This window comes from Macaca nemestrina, chromosome 11 (assembly GCF_043159975.1).
Source record: "Macaca nemestrina isolate mMacNem1 chromosome 11, mMacNem.hap1, whole genome shotgun sequence".
Classification (NCBI taxonomy): domain Eukaryota; kingdom Metazoa; phylum Chordata; class Mammalia; order Primates; family Cercopithecidae; genus Macaca; species Macaca nemestrina.
Window position 1 is genome coordinate 69,725,728 of NC_092135.1, and position 26,796 is coordinate 69,752,523.

Sequence of the window (26,796 nt, forward strand, 5' to 3'; positions counted from 1 at the left end):
CAATTCTTTGTTCAACATGCCAAGAAACTGGACAACTTATAGTCAAGACCCTCCACTGGTAACATATCTTGGCAAGTCAGCCAGGAGGTAAGCCCAAATTTGGGGATTTATTTCTCTTTGCCTTTTCCCTTTTTCTTTTCGGACACAGGCTGGAGTTATCTCCATGCAGGGCTCCCTCCACTCCACAGAGGGGAACCCCTTCCGCTCTCTTTCCCTTTTCCAACACGGGATTCTTCACAGACAGCATCTAAGCATGAAGGCAACAGCAGGTGTCAGGCCAGGGCCACTCTCCCAGGAGACTGAAAGGTATCCATGTGGAAGCACCTGACCACCACTGCCTGGTTTGGGTGAGGGACCTGAGTCCTTTTCTTTTTTTCAGTCTTTCAGAGGCTGTTTCCTAGTAGATCCTTGGTAATTGAGGGCAACTAGCCAGGGCCACTCTCTGGTGTTACCTGAAGGCCAAGAAGTGAATGGAGATAGCTGCCCTGCCCAGAATGGGTAAGTACTCTTTTCTGTCTTTCTTAGTTACAGTCCCTAACCCCTACGTATGATGAAATTGACAGTGGCAGCTCTTCTAGAACAAATTCACACGTTTCAGTCAACTTAAGCCCTCTTTCCTTACGCCAAATGCTCCTAAAGAGTTAGCTTGTAGGCCGGGCGCGGTGGCTCAAGCCTGTAATCCCAGCACTTTGGGAGGCCGAGACGGGCGGATCACGAGGTCAGGAGATCGAGACCATCCTGGCTAACACAGTGAAACCCCGTCTCTACTAAAAATACAAAAACTTAGCCGGGCGAGGTGGCAGGCGCCTGTAGTCCCAGCTACTCGGGAGGCTGAGGCAGGAGAATGGCGTGAACCCGGGAGGCGGAGCTTGCAGTGAGCTGAGATCCGGCCACTGCACTCCAGCCTGGGTGGCAAAGCGAGACTCCGTCTCAAAAAAAAAAAAAAAAAAAAAAGAGTTAGCTTGTAATGGCAAAAGATATCTCTTAGGCATTCTGATTCCCCTTCAACTTGCTGAGGACTTTTGGGGCCCACAATCTTTAGAATACATTCTACATCTTGTTTCTTTTGTCATCACCATATTATTCTTATAGAATGACCTGCCCTTACATGGAGTCCACTGTCATGATGGTGGATTTTTAAACATTCCCTCTCTTATTGAGGGCCTGAGTGGAAGAGCCAACCCTATTATTTCATTTTTCATGCTCCAAATCTACCTTTCCCCCCTGAGACTACCTGTAAAATCCACATGACAAAAGAAATCCATCCAACTTCTAGTTCCTACTATTAAAGTTCATGGCTATCACTCCAGTGGAACAGGAAACAATGGCCTTATCAAATTATAAGGATGCTAGAAGTCAAGGCCTTCATCCGGGGACAAAAGGAAGGTGGTGGAGAGAACCTTCCCAAAGTGGTACCAGCACCCATCTAAGGTCAGACTAAGATGGGGCCCTAAAGGGGGACACCCCTGAGGACCCCAATCAAGGCCCAGAGATTTTGCAGGGGGATGCCCCGGTAAAATCTGAGTCACCAAATAAGCTAGGTTCTCTTCTTTCTTCCAGACCACTATGGGCAACTCTCCATCCATTCCATCTGATTCCCCACTTGGCTGCATTCTCAACCACTAGGAATTCTCAAATGTCAATTCTCAAATGTCAATTTGACCCTGACAATCTAAGGAGAAAAAACCTGATTTTTTTTTTTTTTTTTACTGTAATACTGTATGGCCCCAAAATTAGCTGGACAGCCGGGAATAATGGGAAGTCTTAATTACAACACCATCCTGCAATTAGACCTATTTTGCAAAAGGCAGTGTAAATGGTCAGAAATCCTACATGTGTAGGCCTTTATGGCCCTATGTCAAAACCCAACCATCAGCAAAACTCCCAGAACCTGCCCCCAAAAGGAAGGTTCTAAGGCAGAACTGGATATTGTGGATGACCTCCTTTATGCAAGGGCCACCTGTCTCTTGGGGCAATGGCAACCACCCCCATATAACCTCTTGCCAAGTGTTTCTGAGGCCCAAACCCAAGAGCTAAAGCCAAGGGCCCTGCTAAGTCCCCCTCACATTCAGAGGGGAACACCCTATTCAACTACCTCTATAGCCCTGCTATCCCTTAGGGAAGTAGCAGGAGCCGAGGGGCTGGTCCGAGTTTCGGTCCCCTTCTCCATAAATGACATACAACAATGTAAAGAAAAAGCTAGGAAGCTATTCAGAGAACCCCAGAAAACTTGCAGATAGGTTCCAAGCTTTGACCTTAGCCTTTCATCTCTCATAGAGAGACGTTCAATTCATTCTAGCAACTTGTTGCACCCTCTTGGAAAAGGAATGAATCTTTGAGGTCACTTGCCAAGAAGCAGACAATTTACTTGCCCAAAACCCTCAGGGTTATCGCCCAAACCCAGACACAGTCCCCGCTACTGATCCTAACTGGGACCATAACACCCCCATGGGAATGAACAACTGGGCCAAATTTCTTAAGGCTCTCCTTGGAGGAAAGAAAAAGGGAGTAACTAAGGCAGTAAATTATGATAAAGTAAGGGAGGTTGCACAAGGCAAGGAGGAAAATCTAGCCATGTTTTATGGCAGGCTGGAGGAAGCCTTTAGAAAATATACCAATCTGGACCCTTCCTCTCCTGAAGGCAGTGTTGAGCCCTCTTTTGTTCCTAGTATTACTACCTTCAGTGTGAACTCTCTTGTTAGTGATTACTCCATTTAGAAGTTTGTACTTTTGGCCGGGCGCGGTGGCTCATGCCTGTAATCCCAGCACTTTGGGAGGCCGAGGCGGGCGGATCACAAGGTCAGGAGATCGAGACCACGGTGAAATCCTGTCTCTACTAAACACAAAAAATTAGCCGGGTGCGGTGGCGGGCACCTATAGTCCCAGCTACTCAGGAGGCTGAGGCAGGAGAATGGCGTGAACCCAGGAGGTGGAGCTTGCAGTGAGCCGAGATCGCGCCACTGCACTCCAGCCTGGGGCACAGAGCGAGACTCCGTCTCAAAAAAAAAAAAGAAGTTTGTACTTTTTACTGACTACTTTATAGAAACAAATAATCTATATTGCATCATTTTCAAGCCCACAGAAATGTATAAGCTCTATAATCTTGACAGTTTTCAATTATGTTTAATGTTACAAGCATGTAAAACACAGGTGATATATGTAAGAATATGTATAAATACCACTAGATAGCTTATTTTGAACAGATATTCTCTAAATTTTTTTAACAGTAGATTGACTGCAGTTTCTTAGGTGTGTTTCTCAATATACTCTCTCAATGTTTTAAAGCATATGGAAATTTGAATACTGTTTAACCTCATGTATTCCTTTGTTTACAGGTTGGTTGACTCATTGATTGATTTATCTTGAGATGGAGTCTCATACTGTTGCTCGGGTTGGAGTGCAATGGCGCAATCTCAGCTCACTGCAACCTCCACCTCCCGGGTTCAAGTGATTCTCCTGCCTCAGCCTCCAGAGTAACTGGGATTACATGCGCACACCACACCAGGCTAATTTTTTGTATTTTCAGTAGAGACGGGGTTTCACTATGTTGGCCACACCGGTCTCGAACTCCTGACCTTGTGATCCGCCCACCTTGGCCTCCTAAAGTGCTGGGATTACAGGTGTGAGCGGCCACATCTGGCCAGGTTAATGTTTCTGAGGATTAAAGACATCATGGCTCCCTTTAAGATTCAGTAATATTGATACGTTCGTCAGCTTGCTCCTTTCTGCCCGTGGACGCTGCCAAAGAAGCATCGTTAAAGTCTCTTTTCTCCCTGCTGTCATGTCTAAGTCAGAGTCTCCTAAAGAGCCCAAACAGCTGAGGAAGCTCTTCATTGGAGGGTTGAGCTTTGAAACAACCGATGAGAGCCTGAGGAGCCATTTTGAGAATGGGGAACGCTCACGGACTGTGTGGTAATGAGAGATCCAAACACCAAGCGTTCCAGGGGCTTTGGGTTTGTCACATATGCCACTGTGGAGGAGGTAGATGCAGCCACGAATGCAAGACCACATAAGGTGGATGGAGGAGTTTTGGAACCAAAGAGAGTTGTCTCAAGAGAAGATTCCAAAGACCAGGTGCCCACTTAACTGAAAAAGATATTTGTTGGTGGCATTAAAGAAGACACTGAAGAACATCATCTAAGTTATTTTGAACAGTATGGGAAAATTGAAGTGAATGAAATCATGACTGACTGAGGCAGTAGCAAGAAAAGGGGCTTTGCCTTTGTAACTTTTGACGACCATGACTCCGTGGATAAGACTGTCATTCAGAAATACCATACTGTGAATGGCCACAACTGTGAAGTTAGGAAAGCCCTGTCAAAGCAAGAGATGGCTAGTGCTTCATCCAGCCAAAGAGGTCGAAGTGGTTCTGGAAACTTTGGTGGTGGTCATGGAGGTGGTTTCAGTGGGAATAACTTCAGTCGTGCAGGAAACTTCAGTGGTCGTGGTGGCTTTGGTGGCAGCCGTGGTGGTGGTGGATATGGTGGCAGTGGGGATGACTATAGTGGATTTGGTAATGATGGAAGCAGTTTTGGAGGTGGTGGAAGCTAAAATGATTTTGGCAATTACGACAATCAGTCTTCAAATTTTGGACCTATGAAGGAAGGAAAGTTTGGAGGCAGAAGCTCTGGCCCCTATGGCAGTGGAGGCCAATACTTTGCAAAACCACGAAACCAAGGTGGCTATGGCAGTTCCAGCAGCAGCAGTAGCTATGGCAGTGGCAGAAGATTTTAATTAGGAAACAAAGCTTAGCAGGAGAGGAGAGCCAGAGAAGTGACAGGGAAGCTACAGGTTACAACAGATTTGTGAACTCAGCCAAGCACAGTGGTGGCAGGGCCTAGCTGCTACAAAGAAGACATGTTTTAGACAAACACTCATGTGTATGGGCAAAAAACTTGAGGACTGTATTTGTGACTAATTGTATAACAGGTTATTTTAGTTTCTGTTCTGTGGAAAGTGTAAAGCATTCCAACAAAGGGTTTTAATGTAGATTTTTTTTTTTTTGCACTCATGCTGTTGATTGCTAAATGCAATAGTCTGATCGTGATGCTGAATAAATGTCTTTTTTTTAATGTGCTGTGTAAAGTTAGTCTACTCTGAAGCCATCTTGGTAAATTTCCCCAACAGTGTGAAGTTAGAATTCCTTCAGGGTGATGCCAGGTTCTATTTGGAATGTATATACAACCTGCTTGAGTGGAGAAACCATTGTCTTCGGAAACCTTGGTGTAATTGAACTGATAGTTACTGTTGTAACCTGAAGTTCACCATTAATAGGGATTACCCAAGCAAAATCATGGAATTATTGGTTATAAAAGTGATTGTTGGCACATCCTATGCAATATATCTAAATTGAATAATGGTACCAGATAAAATTATAGATGGGAATGAAGCTTGTGTATCATCCATTATCATGTGTAATCAATAAACAATTCAATTCTCTTGAATGAAAAAAAAATTCAGTAATATTAATAAAATTTGAGATATATAGGATTAGAATCCAACACATTGAGAGGAAAATTGTTAAATTATATAGCTGTAGAGCAGGAAATGAAACCCAGGTTGTAAGCTCTGAGGGGGCAGGAAAACTGTTGGTGAAGTACATCATGAGCTACCATACAAGTGTATCAGTGACTGAGCAGTAAGCTGCGGAGCCTAGCTCTATGTGAATGTGAATTTTTAAACTGCACCGTGCCTCAGTTTATCCATCTTTACAATGAAGTTTTGCTTCTCTTCTCAGTTGACTGGACTATTTCCCCAGTCTATCTTCTTGCCACTCTTGATGCCCATAAAAGGACCTAAGGTAATTTCTGACAGCCTGGGACTCCTTGGGAAAAACAGAAGGTGCCATAGACCTCATTTTAGGAGAAACCCCTGTTTTCCTCATGGAATCCCAAGAAACGTAGGCAGACAGGTCCCTCTCAAAATCTAAAGCTCTGCTCAGTTTTTCATCACATTACCTGACCTTTTTGACTTTTGGGGGCTTCAGCATTAGTAGGAAAGAGAGAGATAAAGAAAGTTATAGCTATGAAGATGTATTTATGGTAAGGAAGGTTATGAAGAAAAGAAATTTTATATGAGAAAGAATCTTGTATGGCACATTCTTGTCCTAAAGTAGAATGCCTAATTATTTAGGAAAGAGGGAAAGACAGGACAAGTCAGAAAGTCTAAGTATGTCATAGACGGTCTGTGGAAGTTGTGATAGGATTCATAAAGTGGGAAAGAGGCTGGGCCCAGTAGCTCACACCTGTAATCCCAGCACTTTGGGAAGCCAAGGTGGGAAGATCATCTGAGGTCAAAAGTTTGAGACCACCCTGGCCAACATGGTGAAACCCCGTCTCTACTAAAAATACAAAAATTAGGCAGGCATAGTGGTACACACCTGTAGTCCCAGCTACTTGGGAAGCTGAGGCACAAGAATCACTTGAACCTGGGAGGCGGAGGTTGCAGTGGGCTGAGATCGTGCCACTGTACTCTAGCCTGAGCGACAGAGCAAGACTCTGTCTTTAAAAAAAAAAAAAAAGAAAAAAAGAAAAGAAAAAAAACTAAAGGGAAAGAAAAACTTACAACAGCTAGATCTTCTCCTGTGTGTGTGATGTTCATATAAAGGAGCTCTAATTGGCTTCAAATCTACACCGTAGAGATTAACCCTTCACATGATCATGTAAGCTATGCAGTTACCCAGACTGCATCATTTGGTAAACCTGTATGGTTTCACGGAAACCATTCCTAGTTCAGGGCACTTTAAAGGATACACAGTCTAAGTACTGCCAAGATAGGCCCAGTAGCTGTGTTCACACTTTCCCTTGGGAAAAACTATACTAATCCTGAGACATCTAGTTGTCTTTTCATTCCCCAGTACGAAAATACCTCTAAGTCATTGCTGGTGGACACTAAGTGTAACTACCTCCACTGGAAAATTTCTGCTGGGGCAACTCAGGATACTTCCCAAGGTCCTTTCCAGCCTTTAACCGGGGCCACCTTAGCAGGGACCTTAATCACTTGAGAAAGTGAAAACAACAAGCTAACCCATATGTTCACCATAGACAACAATTTTTGTCTCAAAAACAAAGATCCTTTTTCCTGTGTGGAACTAGTTGTACTTATGTTTATCAGCCAACTGGACTGGAACCTGTACCCTTGTATATTTACCCCCTCAAAATCAACATAGCTCCCAATAACCAGTCTCTCATTATACCTTTAACTGCAACTGCCAAGCACAAATGAGCCATCCAATTCATACCCCTTTTGGTAGGGCTAGAAATAACTGCAGGAATAGCAATGGGAGTTAGCGGGTTTCCAACTTCCCTATCCTATTACCAATGCTCATCCAAGGATCTTTCAGACAGCTTGGAAGACATTGCCCAAAGTATCGTCACCTTACAAAATCAAATAGATTCCTTGGCAGCAGTCACTTTACAAAATAGAAGGGGACTGGATCTCCAACTGCTCAAAAAGGTGGCTTATGTCTTTTCCTACAAGAATGTTGTTTTTATATCAACCAATCAGGATTAATTAGGGATGCCACTCGAAAATTAGCTGACAGGACTTCTAAAATATAACAACAGCTGTCCACATCATAGAGCTCCTGGTCAAGGGCACTAAGCTGGGCTTCATGGCTCCTTCCCTTAGCCAGCCCATTGTTAATAATTATACTTGCATTGACTTTTTGGACCATGTTTGTTAAATCTTTTTACCAGATTATTTCTTCTCACCTAGAGATGATTAAGCTTCAAATGATCATGCAGCAGGGCTTCCAGCCAGTTCCAGATGATGACGCCCACCCCGGCCATCAAGAAGTAACCCTATCTCCACTAGACAGAGCAGTGCTAGAGTTCCATGGTCCCCAATAGGTAGGAACTGTGCCCCAATCAGCATGAAGTAGTTACAGAAGAAAGACAATTGGTCCTTCTGCCTCCCATAAAGATTTATGAGGATCACGTCTCTCAGGGGGAGATGAGGCAGAAGAACAGTTTATTTGAATAGTTTAGGATATAAATTCCAAGAAAAAAAGACAAGCAGATACAACAGAGGAGAAGAAAGAAACACAGGAAGGGTCTGGACACAAGGAGCCTTCACTTCAGTCAGACAAGCCAAGCCTCTATTTGTATAGGTTGTAACTTCACTTCAGCCTCTGATTGGTTGCAGGCTGAGACTTCAGTTCAGCCTCCAATTGGTCATGGGCCAAGTCTTCATTTCCACAGGTAACTTTACTTCAGCCTCTGATTGGTCACGGGCCAAGTCTTCATTTACATACGGTGTAACCAACAGGAAACCTCTAAAGGGTACTTAAACCCCAGAAGATTTGCAACCAGGGCTCTTGAGCTGCTTGCTCCAGCTCACTCCCACTCTGTGGAGTGTACTTTCATTTCAATAAATCTATGCTTTTGTCTTCTGTTGCTTTGTGGGTTTTGTCCATTACCTTGTTCAACATGCCAAGAACATGAACAACTCATAGTCAAGACTCCCTACTGGTAACAATGTGAATGCACTACTGTTTCCCAAAACCTTAAATTCCATGAACTAGCTATAAGGTCACTTTACATCCAGTTTTGAGAACTACTTTTTGAAATGTGTCATCATGAAGGAAGATCAAAACCTTTGTTTAAAAATACGAATTACAGGCTGGGCGTAGTGGCTCACGCCTGTAATCCCAACACTTTGGAAGACTGAGGTGGGTAGATCATCTGAGGTCAGGAGTTTGAGACCAGCCTGGCCAACATTGTGAAACCCCCTCTCTACTAAAAATACAAAAGTTAGCTGGGTGTGGTAGCGGGTGCCTGTAATCCCAGCTACTCAGGAGGCTGAGGCAGAAGAATTGCTTGAACCCAGAAGGTGGAGGTTGCAGTGAGCTGAGACTATGCCATTGCACTCCAGCCTGGGCAACAAGAGTGAAACTCCATCTCAAAAAAAAAAAAATATATATATATATATATATTCATATATATATGAATGAGATGTGGCCTGGTATTACATGTCAATCACCAAAGACTGGCTGATACTTAGTATCATCTCCAGTCCCACAACTCATTAGAAAGCCTGAAAGCAACAAATCACCTATGAAGACCCAGCTTCTATTAGTACTCAGTTGTAGGGTTAACGCTCATTTTTTAGATATTATCATACTGAAAGAACTACTAGAGGTGACTTTTAAAAATCGTGTCTCTTAATAGACTGTAAGTTGCTGGCTGGGCTCAGTGGCTCACGCCTATAATCCTAGCAGTTTGGGAGGCCAAGGAGGCGGGATCATGAGGTCAGGAGTTCAAAACCAGCCTGGCCAGGATGGTAAAACCCTATCTCTACTAAAAATACAAACATTAGCTGGGCATGGTGGCACACGCCTGTAGTTCCAGCTACTCGGCAGGCTGAGGCAGGAGAATAGCTTGATTCCGGGAGGCAGAGGTTGTGGTGAGCCAAGATCACACCACTGCACTCTGGCCTCGGCAATAGAGCGAGACTCCGTCTCAAAAACAAAACAAAACAAAAACAGCCATAAGTCCCATTTCCCACAGATCCTTCTGGATGCCCATAGACAAGGGTTTTTCTTTTGGATTTGCATGTGCTTTGTTCTTTTATGTTTATAAAGTAAAGGCATAAAACATCTGAGCTTGTCTATGATGGTAACTCTGATGACAATGTCACAGGCATATCTCAAGAAAACAATACTCTCGGCCAGGAGCAGTGGCTCATGCCTGTAATCTCAGCACTCTGGGAGGCTGAGGTGGGAGAATCAGGAGGTCGGGGGTTCGAGACCAGCCTGACCAACATGGTGAAACGCTCTCTCTACTAAAAATACAAAAATTAGCTGGGTGTGGTGGCATGCACCTGTAATCCCAGCTACCCAGGAGGCTGAGGCAGGAGAATCGCTTGAACCCGGGAAGCAGAGGCTGCAGTGAGCCGAGATTGTGCCACTGCACTTCAGCCTAGGTGACAGAGAGAGACTCCATCTCAAAAAAAAAAAAAAAAGAGAGAAAAAGAAAGAAAATGATACTCTCTAATGCAAAATGGCACATACTGTTTAGTGAAGGATCATTTACGGTGAACCAAAAAGATTACAAGATTCTTCCATGTATCTTAGTCTATTTTATAAAGTTAAAAATTTGGGCAAATTTCCACAAATCTCTTGAAATTAGTAACACCTTCAGAGAGCCCAGATTAAATTAATCTTTTTCCCTCCCTTTCTTCTTCTCACTTCCCTTCTCTTCTCTGTCAGATTTCTTTCTTCTCCCATTTCCCTCTCTCATGCACCTCAACCCCTTATTCCCTTATCTCACCTCACTCCTGCCTCCTTTTCCCTCCCCTTTCCTTCCCTTCCTTTCCTCTCTCCCTTGTTCTCTCTCTCCTTTTCCCTCCCTCCATCTTCTTCTACCTCTATCTGTCTTCCTGTGTTTCTTTCTTCTCCTTTGTTACATCTGCTTGTCTTTCTTGGAATTTATATTCTGAATATAAACTATTCAAATACATGGAATAAACTCATGTTAGAATGAACTAAAAGGACACCACAGCTTCACATTTTACAACTACTCTATAATAAGTATCGTGAAGAATTATTGAAATACTTACCCTGAAGCGTTATATAAGTCTGCAAGCTGATATAGAATATCAATTTCTAGTGGTGTGACTTGTCCATAGCGTATGGCACTCTGGGCAAATTCCTCTGGAACAGAGGAAGAAAAATGTTAAAGTCTTGAATGATTCTTAATATAAAACAAAGTTCTACCTTCACCAACTATAATACAACCTGAAAGCTACAGGCATTTTAGTATCATTTTTAAAATCTAAAATTGAATTTAAATATTTAAGTTCAACTATACAAGAATATGCATTTCTGAAGGCTAGTAAAAGATAAATTAACTTCAAGAATAAAACAATCTCTTTAGAATCTCCTCTTATCTTGCTTATTCACTTTGGTCTCCAGAGTTATAATGCAAAAAATGTAAGTGTTCTCCAGTCATTCAAAACATCCTAATACCACTGACCAAAAGGAATAGGCTTGCCCATCCTTCTGTGGCAACTCCTTCCTAGTACAAACAACCTGCTGCCACAGTGCCACTGACCTGTTTGACAGACTGGGCCAAGCTTCTTTTCAAAACTGTCAAAGCCACTTTTCCATTCCTGACCTCAGTATCACATTAAATCCACCTGGATTTTTGGAGCCCAAGTAAAACATACATATACATGGTAACATACTTTCTAGATCTGGCTTTAAAGTGGTAAGCTTAGATCAACATCATGCCTCAATGAAGAAAAGTGAAAATGCTGAGATTCTTATTTATATATATTTTAAAATCTTACCCTTTGTGACTTCAACATCTTTCCTTGTGCCAGCTAGAGTGCTATATATCTTACGAACAAGCTCCATGTTATTCAGTAAGGAGTTAAATGCATTGAAGTAGGAGAAGCTAACCTGGTGTGAGATACTTCCTCCAGCTGCCTAGAAAATGACAACACAAAAAGTTTAAAAAACAAACAAAAACAAAAAGACAAATGTTTATGGACACTGTACTTTTCTCAAAGAGGATTCAAAGGAGTCTTCATTATTAAAATGATGCTAACAACCAGTCCATAAATACAAGGAAAGTATCACCCTGAAACAGTGCATTGCATGCCCTCAGGGAAGCCTATGTAATTTAGGTCTGAAGGAAGAAAGCAACATCTGGAAGTTGGACTTCATGGTTCATCTACCTATAAGGTCAAAAACAACAAATATAATTATCACAGATCAAAACAATAGTTATTTAAACAGGATCTTCAAGACCCTCAACTGTGAAACTCTTGCTAGTCCTGGATAAACAAAACATCACTGCACAATCTATGGAACACTTTTTAACCTTGTTTTCTTCCTTCATACACATACACAAAACCCAACTGATGACTTTAAATTTTAAGACAATTTTATTATATCAACTTTTCCTAATTGTTAAGGCCATTGTTATAATTAAAATACTTAACAGTCTGTGCTAAGCTCTAAATTTGGATCATGAAGGGTACAATTATAAAAAACTCCAAAAAATGTAGAAAATCTGGAGAGAATTTATTCACTGTTGAGTTATGTCTTCAATGGAATACTGCAAAAGAGGCTCTCTCATGCATGAGATGGGGGGGCAATGTAGTCTTCATTACCTCCGCAGGATGAAGAGGTAATTTGTTCTCTGCCTACCACTTGGACATAAACTCAGAAGAGAATATCTTGCATAGTTTGCAAAAGCTTCATTCCCAAGTCACAAGTCAGAGGAACCCATATGATTGAAAACATTCTCCCTTAAAAATGCAAAGAAATGCTTATGTAAATACCAATGTGACAACTTTAATCATAAAGGTCTAATACAAATAGTATAGGTAATGATGAGCAAATATATCCCACCCCACCACCCCCACACACATGCCTTAATCTAAATACAGTTTATATTTGTGTTAGCCTGAATTTGGATATCAGCAACCCAAAAGTTGGACTCAAATTATTTCATACATTCCTCTGAGGATTAGAATTGGCTTTTGGTAAACTGAGGCTATTATAGTAGGTCTATCTAACCTAGTTGGAAGAGACTAAATGAGTCCCTTCCCACTAAGGTACTGAGTCCCTCCCTCTAGGGTTCTCTTCCTTCTCCCTCCTTTCCTCCCCCCTCTTCCCTCCTTCCCTCCTTTCTCTCTTTCTCTCTCCCTTTATCCCTTTCTTTCCTTCCTTCTTTCATTTTTTTGGTTGGGGTATGAGGTGAGGGCAGGGGAGTGGGGGACGGTGTCAAGGAGGTGAAACGTGTAGGAGAAAGTGACATGCTCCATGTTCAGATTCACTGAAGAAAAAGAACAGAAGTTGATCTTTCTACCCCAGTCTAAATCAGGGATAATGATCTTCAGCTGAAACAACAAAGGCACTCATTGGCTTCCCTCCATTCAAAACAAGCAGTAATCAAAAACTTACACGTAAGTACAATGCATGGACAAGAAAACGGGTAAGCGAGGAAAGTTTCAACACTCTATGTGAGGAAGTGGATGACATGAGTTTGCTATTGGTCCAGATGATTACTTTATAGAGATTAGCAGTTTGACAGAACAAAAAACTATGTCTGGTGCATACAGACTGAATGCACAGGTGAAGGGGCAGAGAGAGGAGTAGTGAGCCACAGAGGCTGATGGCCACATACTTCCTCCATACCTTCTGCCATGGGTATGGTTATTAGGACAGTGCAGAAGCCAGTGACGATCCCTCTGGCAGATAGCACCACCCTGAAGGCAACAAAGGAAGGAGCCATCTTTGTAGCAAGACCTTGGGAGCCTGGTGGTGTGGAAAGAGGCCAAGATGAAGGCAGTAGTGTCTGGGAGAGTTACTGCCCACTGGAAAAAGTAATTGCTCACCCTTGTCTATAAACTCTTGTTTCCCTTGAACTGGACTCTGTAAATGGAAATAAACAATTTGGAAATACATGAGAGCAAGATGGTGGCTCTGAAAAAAGCTATGATCTGGGAAAAGATAACTCACCGTCACCTCTACCTCCCTCACACACACACACACACATACACACATACACACATACACACGCACACACACACTTGTTTACTTTCTAACAACCAAGCATGAAATCTGAATAGTTGAGAGTCATATGAGTCCCTGGAGGCAATCCAGGACTCAATGGATCAAAAGGTTTGAGGAAATAGAAAGTTAAAGAACTTGCTTTTTACTTACTGAAACTAAGTTCTCCTCCACAAAAGGAGTAAGCATGTGAGATCTAATGGTAACCATGATGTCACTGAAATCCAGACCAGAAATCATGCCACTTTTGCTTTTGTCTTTCAGTGCAAAGGCTTGTCTTGCGTGTTCCAACTGTAGCTCCTGTGAGGAAATTAGAAACAGGGCATTAAGCTGGTTAAAACATTCCAAGTACATGGTCTGGAAAGGAAGGAAGGACAGATATCCTTCCCACACATGTACTTACTACAAAACAATGCACAGATCTGAATTTACAACAAAGCTTTTAATTTCTTTGTAAAAGCATGTGCTTTCTTAAAAATGTACTATATACTACTCCTCAGGAAAAAGAATGAATGAGAGCATACCAATAAAGGAAAGGTAGGAAAAAATAACCCTTAGATTTTACTTGACAAGTTTTCATTACTGAAAACAGACAATAATGTTTTCGGTGCTTCATTTCAGCCTTTAAAATATACAGTAATTTATCTCTCCTGCTTGAAGGCTTACCTGTCATCAAAGAGTACTTCATGAATTAAGAGTTTAGGTTCATTTTCAGTTTTTCAATTTTAAATGTTGCAATCAAAGTCTCTCTCTCTCTCTCTCTCATTCTATAAATGAATTAGAGACCATTTTTTCAAACAAATTTTTCAAATAAACTCAGTGAGAAACTCTACCAACTGGTAAGTGCAATACTCAGTCATTCTAAAATGAAAGTCAGGAATAACAAACTGCAAAAGTAGTGCTGAGCTATCACTGGCTCTGGGCACTGTTACTCATAAACTGTAAGACAGTCCAGAATATCTCTGAACTTTTAAACTATTGGGCAACCAAACTTTGTAATAAGTGATATCCACAAAAACAACAAAATGTGCCAGTAATCTCCTGTATACTATACAAAAGTCAAAATCAGAGCATTTCTGTTGTGGGGATCCATGACTAAATCCAAAAAACTTGTTAGCAAACATAATAATGGTGTTGCTATTGGATGCCACCGTCATACTCTTTGCAACTCTGGAAATAATAGTCATATCTAAGTATATACATATTATTTAAAGATAAGATTACATAATTTTCATTCACATTTACTGATCAAAGACTACAAATTAATGTTGCTTTACCTTTTCCTGACTTTAAAAATGTTTTTTATAGAAGTCTCACCATTTTTATTTAATTATATTTCCTATGGACTTGTGATAACTCACTCCATTTTCCCATGACCTCAGCTCCAACCACTTCACACTTCAAATAAAGCGTATACATCTACATCATTAGATGGATTGAAAATGGTCCCCATGGCAAAGACATTCCTAAAGAGCATCAAAAGCAGACACAGGTTCACTCCCTGTCTTATATACCTTTTTCTTTCCTTCTACCTTCTTTCCATCTCTTTCTTATGTCTTTTTCTTCCCTATATGTCTTAATCTCCCAGAAACATCAAATGGTAGCCATGGGTACAATTTAGCCTTATGAATAACACTCAGTACTAAAGAAGATGTGGACCTTTACCTTCAAGATGAAGCAGAACGCTCACTGAAGGAGTAGTGTTAGTAGAATAGATTGTCTGTTTTCTAAAAGGTCAATAGTTAAAGGACTCTTATTTATCTTTTAAAGATACATATTTGAAGGATCACACATGAAAAAATCATAGAGTATGGGCATCTGGCTTCCAAATGATCCTGCAGGAGGCAGGGTAAAGGGTATACATAAAAAAGATTGGCCAAGAAGTGGTAATTATTGAAGCTGGTTATAGGTGCAGGACGTTCATTACACTATTCTCTCTGCTTTTGAGTATACTTGAAGTCTTCCAAAATAAAAAGGTTTCAAAAAATAAAATGACTTAAAAATGAGAAGTTAAACACAGAAAAAAAGGAGTTACATACATGCGGCTCTCAGTTTACACAGTATAATTAAAACATCAGGGTATAATAGATATTGTAAAATAGCCTCTGTAAATGCAAGGAAAACAGTGAGAGAAAGAGAGAGAAAGTAATCTTCGGAAGAATCTTAAACACTAGTCAGGCAGACATTTCCTTTTTTAAAAAAGTCAGCTCTCAAATGCATATATTTTCAACTTTTCAAGTTTGAGAATTTTATAAGGTGAGTTAGATAAGCACTAACAGGGAAAGTGTTAGAATAAGCACTGGCATCTCCAAATACCCACACCTAAAGCCCACAGTTTCAAATCTGTGATCGTCCTAATGAAGAAAAACAATACTGTGGGCTTATAAAAGGTAAAATAAATAAATCCTGGGTTAAAAAGGCAGGTAGGTAGGTAGGAGGGTGGGTGGATAGGAGAATTAAAGGGAAGATAAAGAAAGGCAGTTATGCTGAAGGGAAAGATCCCATGCCCTTGAAAATGCATTTCATCTAATTATGAGATGAAAATTAGCAGAACTTCAGAAACAATGTGACTTTGGATGAGACTGAACTTGTACATTTAACTCCACTGTCTTCCAAAACGCCACTCTTCACTTAAATAACAATAAAAGAACAAAACAAAATAAAACAGAAACGCAAGGACAAAGACAACAGAAAAGAAAATAGCAACTATATTTTTAAGATCAGAAAGCAGAAAAGCAAATGACAACCGACTTAATAGACTCAAAAAAACTAAGCAGAAAAAGCCAAAAAGGAAACCAATGTACATGATAGGACCCCCAAAAGATTCAGTTATTAGCTGCACTGGTACCTCTGGAAGTGACGGTGAAGGTGGAGCTGAAAACAAGGGGCTTAGATGGAAGTCTAAGAAGCAGTTAGTTACCTGCCTTACTCCAAATAAGGCCTCCACCCTTTCCCAACCTTGGCAGAAGACTAGAGGTCTACTGTCTGAGGAGTTTAACAGAGGATCTCTGAACCAGCATAGACTACACACAGTTGAGAGGGAGAATACTACAGTGAAAAAAGGTAATAAACTGAAAGTCCTTCTGCAAAATTGAACATTGAGACCTCCAACTACTTATTACTCAGCAACCAAAACATCAAAAGCCAGATCTAATATTCCAGATTGGAGACCAGATAATTTTTCCCTGATTCCCTAATCCAAAATAAAAGACCTAGCCTAGGCAACCTGGCAAAACCCCATCTCTACAAAAAATACAAAAAATTAGGTGGGCATGGTGGCACACGCCTGGAGTCCCAGCTATTCAAGAGGCTGAGGTGAGAGGATCGCTGGAACCTGGGAAAGTCAAGGCTACAGTGAGCTCTGATCCTGTCACTGCACTCTAGCCTGGGGGACAGGGCAAGACCCTGACTCAAAAAAAAAAAAAAAAAAATGTGGAGAAAGCAGACACTATGCAAGAAGAAAGCTTTAAAAAAACAACAACAAAGAAACCTGTCTTTAATATCTTTGAAGAAGTGAAAGAAAAGAGTACATCCATGAAACAAGAACAGTATGCTATTTTTTAAAAGGAATATTCAGAAAAACCAAAAGAGCTCCTGAAAATTAGAAATACAGCAGAAATACAAAATAGAAGGCTCAGAAGGAAAATAGGAGAGAAAAGAAAACTAAAAGGTCATAAATGTAACATTTAATAGTCTTAGAAACTAAGAAAATACAATAAGAAAAGTAATAAAATTTTCAAGAATTGAAGGACATAAGTTTCCAGATTAGAAAAGCCCAATGAATGAAAAGCCCAGACTAATTAATAAAAATAAACTCACACCAAGGAATACCACCATGAAATTTCATAAACACCAACGAAAAGAAAAAAATATTAAAACACTCCAGAGTGGGGGTGGAAAAAGTTTCAAGACTAAATCAAGAATGAGAATGGCACTGTGGCAACACTGGAAACTAGAAAACAAAAGAGCAATGCTTTCAAAATTACAAGGAAAATAAACTCTTACTAGAATTCAATAACCAGCCAAACTATCTTAGTGTAATGGTGGAACGAGAGGGATATGTTTGTTTGTTTGTTTGTTTTGAGATGGAGTCTCGCTCTATCGCCCAGGCTGGAGTACAGTGGCCTGTCCTTGGCTTACTGCAACTTCTGCCTCCCAGGCTCAAGAGATTCTCCTGCCTCAGCCTCCCGAGTAGCTGGGATTACAGGCACCTACCACTGTACCTGGCTAATTTTTGCACTTTTAGTAGCGACAGGGTTTCACCAAGTTGGCCAGGCTGATCTTGAACTCCTGACCTCAAGTGATCAGCCCGCCTCAGCCTCCCAAAGTGCTGGGATTATAGGCATGAGCCAAAACACCCGGACTGTTTGTTTTTTGAGACAGGGCTCACTCTGTCGCCCAGGCTGGAGTGCAGTGGTGGGATCATGGCTCACTGCAGCCTCTACCTCCCTGGGCTCAAGCGATCCTCCCACCTCACCTCCTGAGTAGCTAGAACTACAGTCATGTGCCACCACACCTGGCTTATTTTTTATTTTTTGTAAAGATGGCATTTTGCCATGTTGCCCAGGCTGGTCTTGAACTCCTGGGCTCACGCGATCTGCCCACCTTGGCCTCCCAAAGTGCTAGGATTACAGGTGTGAGTCACTGCCCTCAGCCAGAATAAGAGGTTTTTACATATGAAAAGTCTCAAAAATATTTTATTCTACTTTCCTCAGGAAGCCACTGCAGGAAGTATTCTACTATAAATAAGTAAACCACCATAAAAGGAGAGACAACATGCAGCAAACAGGAGGTTCAACGTAACAGAACGGCAAATGGATTCTCCAAGATAAAAGTGAAGGGCGATCACAGAATTACTCCCATGCAGCAAGCTTACACAGTCTGGCTTCTGGCCCTGAAGTAGGTCAGGAAGCAATACGAAAATGGTGCAAGTGCTGTGGAAAACAGTCAGGTGGTTCCTCAAAAAGTTAAACAGAATTACCATATGACCCAAAAATTCCACTCCTACGTATATGGCCAAAAGAACTGAAAACAAGTATTCAAACAAATATTAGTATACATATGTTCACAGCAGCACTATTCACGATAACCATAAGGTGGGAACAACCCAAAGGTCCATCAGCTGATGAACGGATAGACAAAATACAGTACATTTGTACTATATTATACAATGAAATAGTATTCAGCCCCAAAAAAAGAATAAAGCACTGATATACGCTATGACATAGATAATTCTTAAAAACATTATGCTAAGTGGAAAAAAAAAACGATGCAAAAGTTCATATTGTTTGGCCGGGCATGGTGGCTCACACCTGTAATGCCAGCACTTTGGGATGCTGAGGTGGGTGGATCACCTGAGGTCAGGAGTTCGAGACTAGCCTGGCCAACATGGTGAAACCCTGTCTCTACTAAAAATATAAAAAATTAGCCAGGCATAGTGGCGCATGCCTGTAATCCCAGCTACTCAGGAGGCTGAGGCAGGAGAATTGTTTGAACACGGGAGGCAGAGGTTGCAGTAAGCTGAGATCGCGCCACTGCACAGCAGCCTGGACAAGAAGAGCGAAACTCTGTCTCACCAAAAAAAAAAAAAAAAAAAAAAAGTTCATATTGTACAATTCCATTTATATTAAATATCCACAATAGGTAAATCCATAGAGACAGAAAGTAGGCTGGAAGTTGCCAGAGCTTGGATGAAAGCAGAAATAGAAAGTGACTGCTTAATGGACGAGGTTTCTTTTTGGGATGATAAAAATGTTTTAGAATTAGATACACGATACTGCAAATGTACTAAATGCATTAAATTGTGCACTTTTATTTTATATTTAATATTTTGTAGATGGAGTCTCCCTCTGTCACCCAGGCTGGAGTACAGTGGTGCAATCTCAGCTCACTGCAACCTCCACCTCCTGGGTTCAAGCAATTCTCCTGCCTCAGCCTCTCCAGTAGCTGGGATTACGGCACTCGCCACCTCGCCTGGCTGATTTTTGTATTTTTAGTGGAGACAAGGTTTCACCATGTTGGCCAGGCTGGTCTTAAAGTCCTGATCTCAAGTGATCTGCCCGCCTCAGCCTCCCAAGTGCTGGGATTACAGGCGTGAGCTACCACACCTGGCCTAAATTGTACACTTTTAATTGATTAATTTTATGCAAATTTTACCTCATTTTTTTTAAAAAAGAAAGAAAGCTCCTGGAGAGCTCCAAGAAGATGAAATTAATAGAATACCTAATGTGTTTTAAATGCATTAAAAAGAGATCTTAATAATAGGGCCAAGGTTTGAGAATGACTTAGTATTAGTACATAGAAAACTAAACAAATGAAAACTAGAAACTCCAAGAACAATAACATAAGCCAGTTGCGGTGGTTCACACTTGTAATCCCAGCACTTTGGGAGGTCAAGGTGAGCAGATCACTTGAGGCCAGGAGTTCAAGGCCAGCCTGGCCAAAATGGCAAAACCCCATCTCTAACAAAAATATAAAAATTAGCCAGGTGTGGTGGCACACTCCTGTAATCCCAGCTACTCGAGTGGCTGAGACATGAGAATTGCTTGAATCAAGAGTTGGAGGTTACAGTGAGCCCGGATCACACCACTGCACTCCAGCCTGGGCGACAGAGTCAGACTGTCTCAAAAAAATACATAATAGTAATAACTTCAGCCACCAATAGTATTTACAAAATTCTAATAACTCATAGGATTACTGATCTAAGCAGAATCATGACAGAATTATATTAGGGGGAAAGGGGACAGAAGTCCAAGTCTGTGATAGACAGGGAGAGGAGAGAGGTGAAAGAGCTAGCTTCTTTTTTTGTTTTTTTTTTTTTTTTGAGACAGAGTCTCGCTCTGTTACCAAGGCTGGAATGCAGTGGTGCGATCTCAGCTCACTGCAAGCTCCACCTCCCAGGTTCATGCCATTCTCCTGCCTCAGTCTCCTGAGTAGCTGGGACTACAGGTGCCCGCCAGCACATCTGGCTAATTTTCTGTATTTTTAGTAGAGACGGAGTTTCACCGTGTTAGCCAGGATGGTCTCGATCTCCTGACCTTCTGATTCACCCACCTCGGCCTCCCAAAGTGCTGGGATTACAGGCGTGAGCCACTGCACCCGGTCATGAAAGAACTAGCTTCTAATCTTCTATAGTTAGGATACAATTTAAAAATACTTAAAAGTAGAAAATTAAAAAGTAGAAGTGCTCTACTATTTAAATAAATGGAAGTAAACACTGAAAGAAATAGTTACTAAGAGTTTAAAGAAGTTGCCTCTGGCAAGGGGAAAATTTTAAAACTAGGGGTGAAATACCATGGATAACTTCTATTTTTGTAATAAACTTAATAAATACAAAAGGGAAGGACACAGAAGAATAGTATATATTGATACCTGTTATGAAAACTAAGCTTACCTGGAGAAACTGTGTGAATTCTGTGTAGTTAAGATGCTTCTTCCGGTTATGCCCAAAATGCAGTCGGATAAATTCACAGTCCCAGTTAAAAGGGATATGATGATGAATTATAGTCTGTCCAAAAATTTCTTTGACATTTTCTTAAAAGGGAAAACAAAAATAAATCAATTACATCTGGAATAAGTAGTTTAACCCACTGCAATGTTCCTACAGAAAAAAATTAAGAGAAGTTTTAAAAGTCAGTATTATCTGCTTCTATTAAAATAACTGCAATTTTTTTTGTGCCCAGAAACCATGCACAGGAACACAATTGATACAAAAAAATATTTTACACTTACGATTATGTACCATTGCATATAAGGCCATGAGATTCTTAATTTCTCTTTATTTAATTTTAATTAGAAAGTGATTTCTATCTCACATTATAAATGGCTGCTACTTTACATCCTGTACAAAATCAATAGTGTTTTCCCAGTTCCTCAAGGAGTCGAATTAAACCCTTTATCAGAAGCATGAATACCTAAATTACAGTATAATGCAATATTTGTCATACTAAGTATGGTTTGATTGAGGCTTGATTATTACATTCACACTAGCCTGAATGTCTATTGAAGATAGGTATAAGGAAAACTACCAAAAGCGTATCATTAGCTCAGCAGCAAGCACCTTATTAAAAGCTTCTGATATTGTTAAAAATATGGTCTTGACACAAAGCTTCAAAATCCCCATAAAATCCATGATTATTAGTCTGAACTATTAAAATATTTTAAGATAAGTTAAATTAGTGATTCACTTTTAAATAAAGAGTTAAATACAGTACACTAATTTTTAGATAGGAACTAGTCGCACTGTGTAACATACACCCAAAACCCTCTGACAGCTTGTCTTCATGCACTAACAACGTCATTTTCATTCTTACAGCGATCTATACTTACAATAAAAGTCAATTCACAAATGACTGGTACTTTAACAAGCATAGACTGAATAAACTAATTTAGAAGCTCATGCCAAAAAACAAAAAAAAAAAATCATGAACGAAGTTAAGAAAGCAGGAAGCCTGTTTTACTGATGTCTTAAGAACAAAATTATTTTCAAATTTCAGCCAATTTTATTAGTGAAAGGGTTTTGCCATCAATAGCTATCAGTTATACTACAGAATCAGTAAATACACGTTTAAGATTTTATAATCTCCAACTATGCTATTTTCTCTAATTTCTGCAAATTCTTTAAAGAAGATACTGATCTCATATTATAAATGGTTTAATGGATTCCCTTTAGTTTTATATATATACACTTTTTCTTAATAAAAGCATTATTATTGGGATAGGGGAATGTAAGAATTCTGAACTGAACGTTCTACCAGTCTAGAGTCAATATAATAGCTCTGAATAGATTGCAGCAATCAGCAAAGTTGGAAGAAGGCATTGGATGTCACTGGGGAGATGGGATTCTCATCTTTTCTTTCAAATGGAATGCAGGATTCATTTCCTCTCTAAGTAGGGACAAATACTTCAGAGTTTTCAAATAGGTCAAGCATTTTCACCTTACATAAATACAAATTTAAAAAGCGAAGAATTAACCCAATAGCAATTTGTGGGATCCCGGTTTCAAACCAACACAAAAGATGATCCTTAAATCTATGTGAAACTTCCAAGTTGTAAAAGATGTTAAAGTTTATAAAACAATTAAAATAATAAAGATAGCAGAAAAGGCCGGGCGCGGTTGCACAAGCCTGTAATCCCAGCACTTTGGGAGGCCGAGATGGGCGGATCACGAGGTCAGGAGATCGAGACCATCCTGGCTAACACGGTGAAACCCCGTCTCTACTAAAAAAAAAAAAAATACAAAAAACTAGCTGGGAGAGGTGGCGGACACCTGTAGTCCCAGCTACTCGGGAGGCTGAGGCAGGAGAATGGCGTAAACCTGGGAGGCGGAGCTTGCAATGAGCTGAGATCCGGCCACTGCACTCCAGCCTGGGCAACAGAGCGAGACTCCGTCTCAAAAAAATAAATAAATAAATAAAAAATAAAGATAGCAGAAAATATTCAGGGCTACAAATATTGTAGCAGATAATTAAAGATTTTTAGGATCTAACTTAATTAGCTGTTTCTAGTCCCAAATTAATTAATTTATTACTTTTAAGGTCTAACAAAAAGAAGTGTTTCATCTTCAAGTTAAAAAAAATTAAAAATGGAAAGCAAATTAGAACAAATTACTACATTTATTTAATTAAGTAACATTATAATTATAAAAGAGAATAGTTATTTCATGGTAACCTTTTAAAGGTGATTTCAAAAGTTAAAATATAATTATTTGACAATAAATGTATTACTACCTAGATAATTTTTATATAATGGTAGAATGAAATTGAATCCCTTTTATATAATAAGAAAATATCAGAACTTCAAATGCGAAACTATATAAAATAAAGTCCAAAATGCAAAAGCATCCAAGCTAAGAAAATTTAACTATAAAAAATTTTTTGGCTGGGCACAGTGGCTCACACCTGTAATGCCAGCACTTTGGGAGGCCAAGGCAGGCAGATCACGAGGTCAGGAGTTGGAGACCAACCTGGCCCCCATGGTGAAACTCTGCCTCTACTAAAAATACAAAAATTAGCCAGGCATGGTGGTGCACACCTGTAGTCCCATCTACTCAGGAGGCTGAGGCAGAAGAATTGCTTGAACCCAGGAGATGGAGATTGCAGTCAGCCGAGATTATGCCACTGCACTCCAGCCTGGGTGACAGAGCAAGGCTCTGTCACATAACAAAAACAAACAAAAAAAATTGTTTCTATTATCACAAAAAGGATATTTATGAACTAAATTTATAATGTGTAATTTACATCTGGAAAATATCTCTGTAATAAAAACTTTAGATATCCTATTTCATAAACTTCTTAGCCATCTCTAAATAAGATCTTAGAATGTCTCTGAAACAATCAAAATGATGGCCTAAATTAGTCATAGTGATCTCCCCAAATACAGAAGTGTCATTTTCCATGAGTATTTGGACATTTTCTACTTCTCCCAAAGTGGTCACTTGACAGCTTTGTATATGGTTTTGTTATGATCACTATTACATGCTGTGGTTTATTTACCCTGATACTTTTAGGGTTTTTTTAAGCCACATCATGGACTACTATAATTACTAGAACTAATAAGATTACAAACCTACTTTGGCACTTCTGGAGATGTGTTCTACTTCTCTTCTGTTATTATTGTTTCTACTTCCAAGTGCCTGAGGCTGATTCAGATACACAGACATAATTACTAAAACTATTGTTTTCAAGTCCAATTAATAAATTGCCACTTTACTTTTATCAGAATGTGATAAATAAAATTATATAAAAGCTCCAGAACTGGAGAGCTTATACTTGTATGAGGTAATAACTCAAACAACTGGTGTTTTTATGTTACCCAGCTTTATCAGGTCCTGCATGACATGAAAGGGAACACCAATAGTCTCAAATACATCAAATACATCTAACTGAAACTGCATAGCAAGTTCCACCCACCCCCAGAGAGAATCCCATCTTTCCAGTGGCAAACAAGGATCTTTTTTGCCATGTTTAAGAATGCTATTTCTGTAGCATAGTTCTGGCCTGGAAGAAAGGGAAATGACAGTCACAACTTATTGGCAGCAAAATCACGATATAGTATTTTATACTAGGTTGGCATAGCTAAGAGAACCAGGAATCCATTAGTTTTCTGACATATAGAGAACAATAGACAACTTTTTCACTTCCTGCAGAGCATGGGCTTATGAAAGGAATGGTTTATACTTCCATTGAAAAGGGAACTGGGGCCAGATACAAAAGTAGCCTGTCATTATGTTCTCTTTGCTCAAAGGAGAGGAGCACAATGATTTGTCAGGAGAGCAGGTAACGGTGACAACTGTGATTAAGTAAAAATGTTCACAGATGTGTAACAGTCAGTTTAGCTGTATCAGTCACTTATGATGATTGGACTAGATGAAATACACATTAAATCATATATATATTATGTAAATATGTCTTAACAGAGGTTTTAATTTCCCCAGCAGCCCATACTGTGTCTCCCCATCTCATCCCCCCTCATCCCTCCCCTGGTTCTTATGGGCACTTCCTACTGGTCTTGTTCACCTTTCTGCAGTACAAAATTACCTCTGACCGGGGCTGGCACTCTTCTCCAAGACTGCCACCATGCCTGTTCCATGAATGAGCCTGGAAGGAGCTGCTGTACCAACGGTGTGGCCAGAGAACTCCTCCTGTAGGTATACAAGCCATCAGCCCTGTGACACAGCCCACCTACCATCAGCCCAATGACATCCTTATTCCAAGGATTCCAGCCCAGCAGGAGCCACTACAACCAACTTACAGGCTTGAGACCAAACATTCTTATTGTCAGGGGGAATAGTTCCTCAGTAGCTGAGTTTCACCTGCACAGTTCTTAAAGTGAAGTCAGAGAGGTTTTTAGGACTCCCACCATGAATGGTGAATATCCTTGTATATAATTGAACAAAAACAATGGTGAGGCTTGTAGAAGTGAGTTTTTCAGTGAAGGAAAAATTGGGAGGAAAGAGGAGGCACAACTGGGAGCCAAAAAAGAAAATGAAGGAAAACAAACAACAACAACAAAAAGACCAACAACAGGAACTTGTAGAGGAAGTCCCAACCAACATGGCATGCAGACTCAGTCCCAGACTTCTGGGTTCTACTCTCAGATGGTCATTAGTTTTCTGAATGACCTCCTGTTTCTCTGAGAGGAAGTATTTCTATTAGCCCTTTACCTACCTCTACAGGGGACTACTGCATAGTCAATAGAGTAGTCCTGCTGTCAAATATATGTAAAGGTCCATTTCTCAGGAAAGATGAGTTCATATTTAAAGACTATCTATCGGTTGGGCGTGATGGCTCATGCCTGTAATCCCAGCACTTTGGGAGGCCAAGGCAGGGGGATTACCTGAGGTTAGAAGTTTGAGATCAGCTTGGCCAACGTGGTGAAACTCTGTCTCTACTAAAAATACAAAAAATTAGTCGGGTGTGGTGGCACATGCCTGTAGTCCAGCTACGCGGGAAGCTGAGGCAGGAGGATCACTAGAACCCGGGAGGTGGAGGTTGCAGTGAGCCGAGATCACACCACTGCACTCCACCCTGGGTGACACGGCAAGACACTGTCTCAAAATAAATACATACATACATACATACTATTATTATTGAAGCTAGATGCTTCAACAGTCTATCATCAAATAGCATAAAAACTAATAACAATCCATCTTTTTTTAACCTTGAACTCTTAAGCTACTCTAATAGCCTTTAGTACTAAAAAAAAAAAGCAAAAATCAAAAAACTTCTCTACAATATCCAAAAACACCACAAAGAAAAAAAATATCAAAAATTCTTCCTGATTTAATCTGAATACTCAGGTGAAGCTCTACTTCTTACCAAATTAAAGTACATATTTATTATCATAGAATTTTCATTTCTTTTTATGAAAGTCTTTCTCTGTCATGCAGGCTGAAGTCAGTGGTGTCATCTTTTTTTTTTTTTTTTTTTTTTTTTTGAGACAGAGTTTTGCTCTGTCGCCCAGGCTGGAGTGCAGTGGCACGATCTCAGCTCACTGTAACCTCAGCCTTCCAGGTTCATGCCATTCTCCTGCCTCAGCCTCCCGAGTAGCTGGGACTACAGGCGTCCGCCACCACACCTGGCTAATTTTTTTGTATTTTTAGTAGAGATGGGGTTTCACCCTATTAGCCAGGATGGTCTTGATCTCCTGACCTCATGATCTGCCCACCTCGGCCTCCCAAAGTGCTGGGATTACAGGCGTGAGCCACCGCGCCCGGCCCAGTGGTGTGATCTTGGCTCACTGCAACCTCTGCCTCTGGGTTCAAGAGATTA

The 26,796-nt window shown here is 40.5% G+C and overlaps 1 protein-coding gene and 1 pseudogene across 6 annotated transcripts in view; one reads left to right on the plus strand and one right to left on the minus strand.

Moving 5' to 3' along the window:
• Positions 1–26,796, minus strand: part of LOC105483242 (solute carrier family 25 member 12) — a 227,773-nt gene that overhangs the window by 43,698 nt on the left and 157,279 nt on the right. For 5 of the 6 annotated variants that reach the window (XM_071072930.1, XM_071072929.1, XM_071072932.1 and 2 more), the window contains 4 exons: positions 20,919–21,058; positions 13,679–13,825; positions 11,293–11,431; positions 10,561–10,654 (listed from right to left, as the gene is read on the minus strand). In XM_071072930.1, the coding sequence (XP_070929031.1) occupies positions 10,561–10,654; positions 11,293–11,431; positions 13,679–13,825; positions 20,919–21,058 (520 nt within the window). Of the gene's footprint in view, positions 1–10,560; positions 10,655–11,292; positions 11,432–13,678; positions 13,826–20,918; positions 21,059–25,062; positions 25,167–26,796 lie in introns of all 6 variants that reach the window. The other variant, XM_011743989.3, reaches the window with a different exon arrangement.
• Positions 3,752–5,179, plus strand: LOC105483241 (heterogeneous nuclear ribonucleoprotein A1-like; annotated as a pseudogene).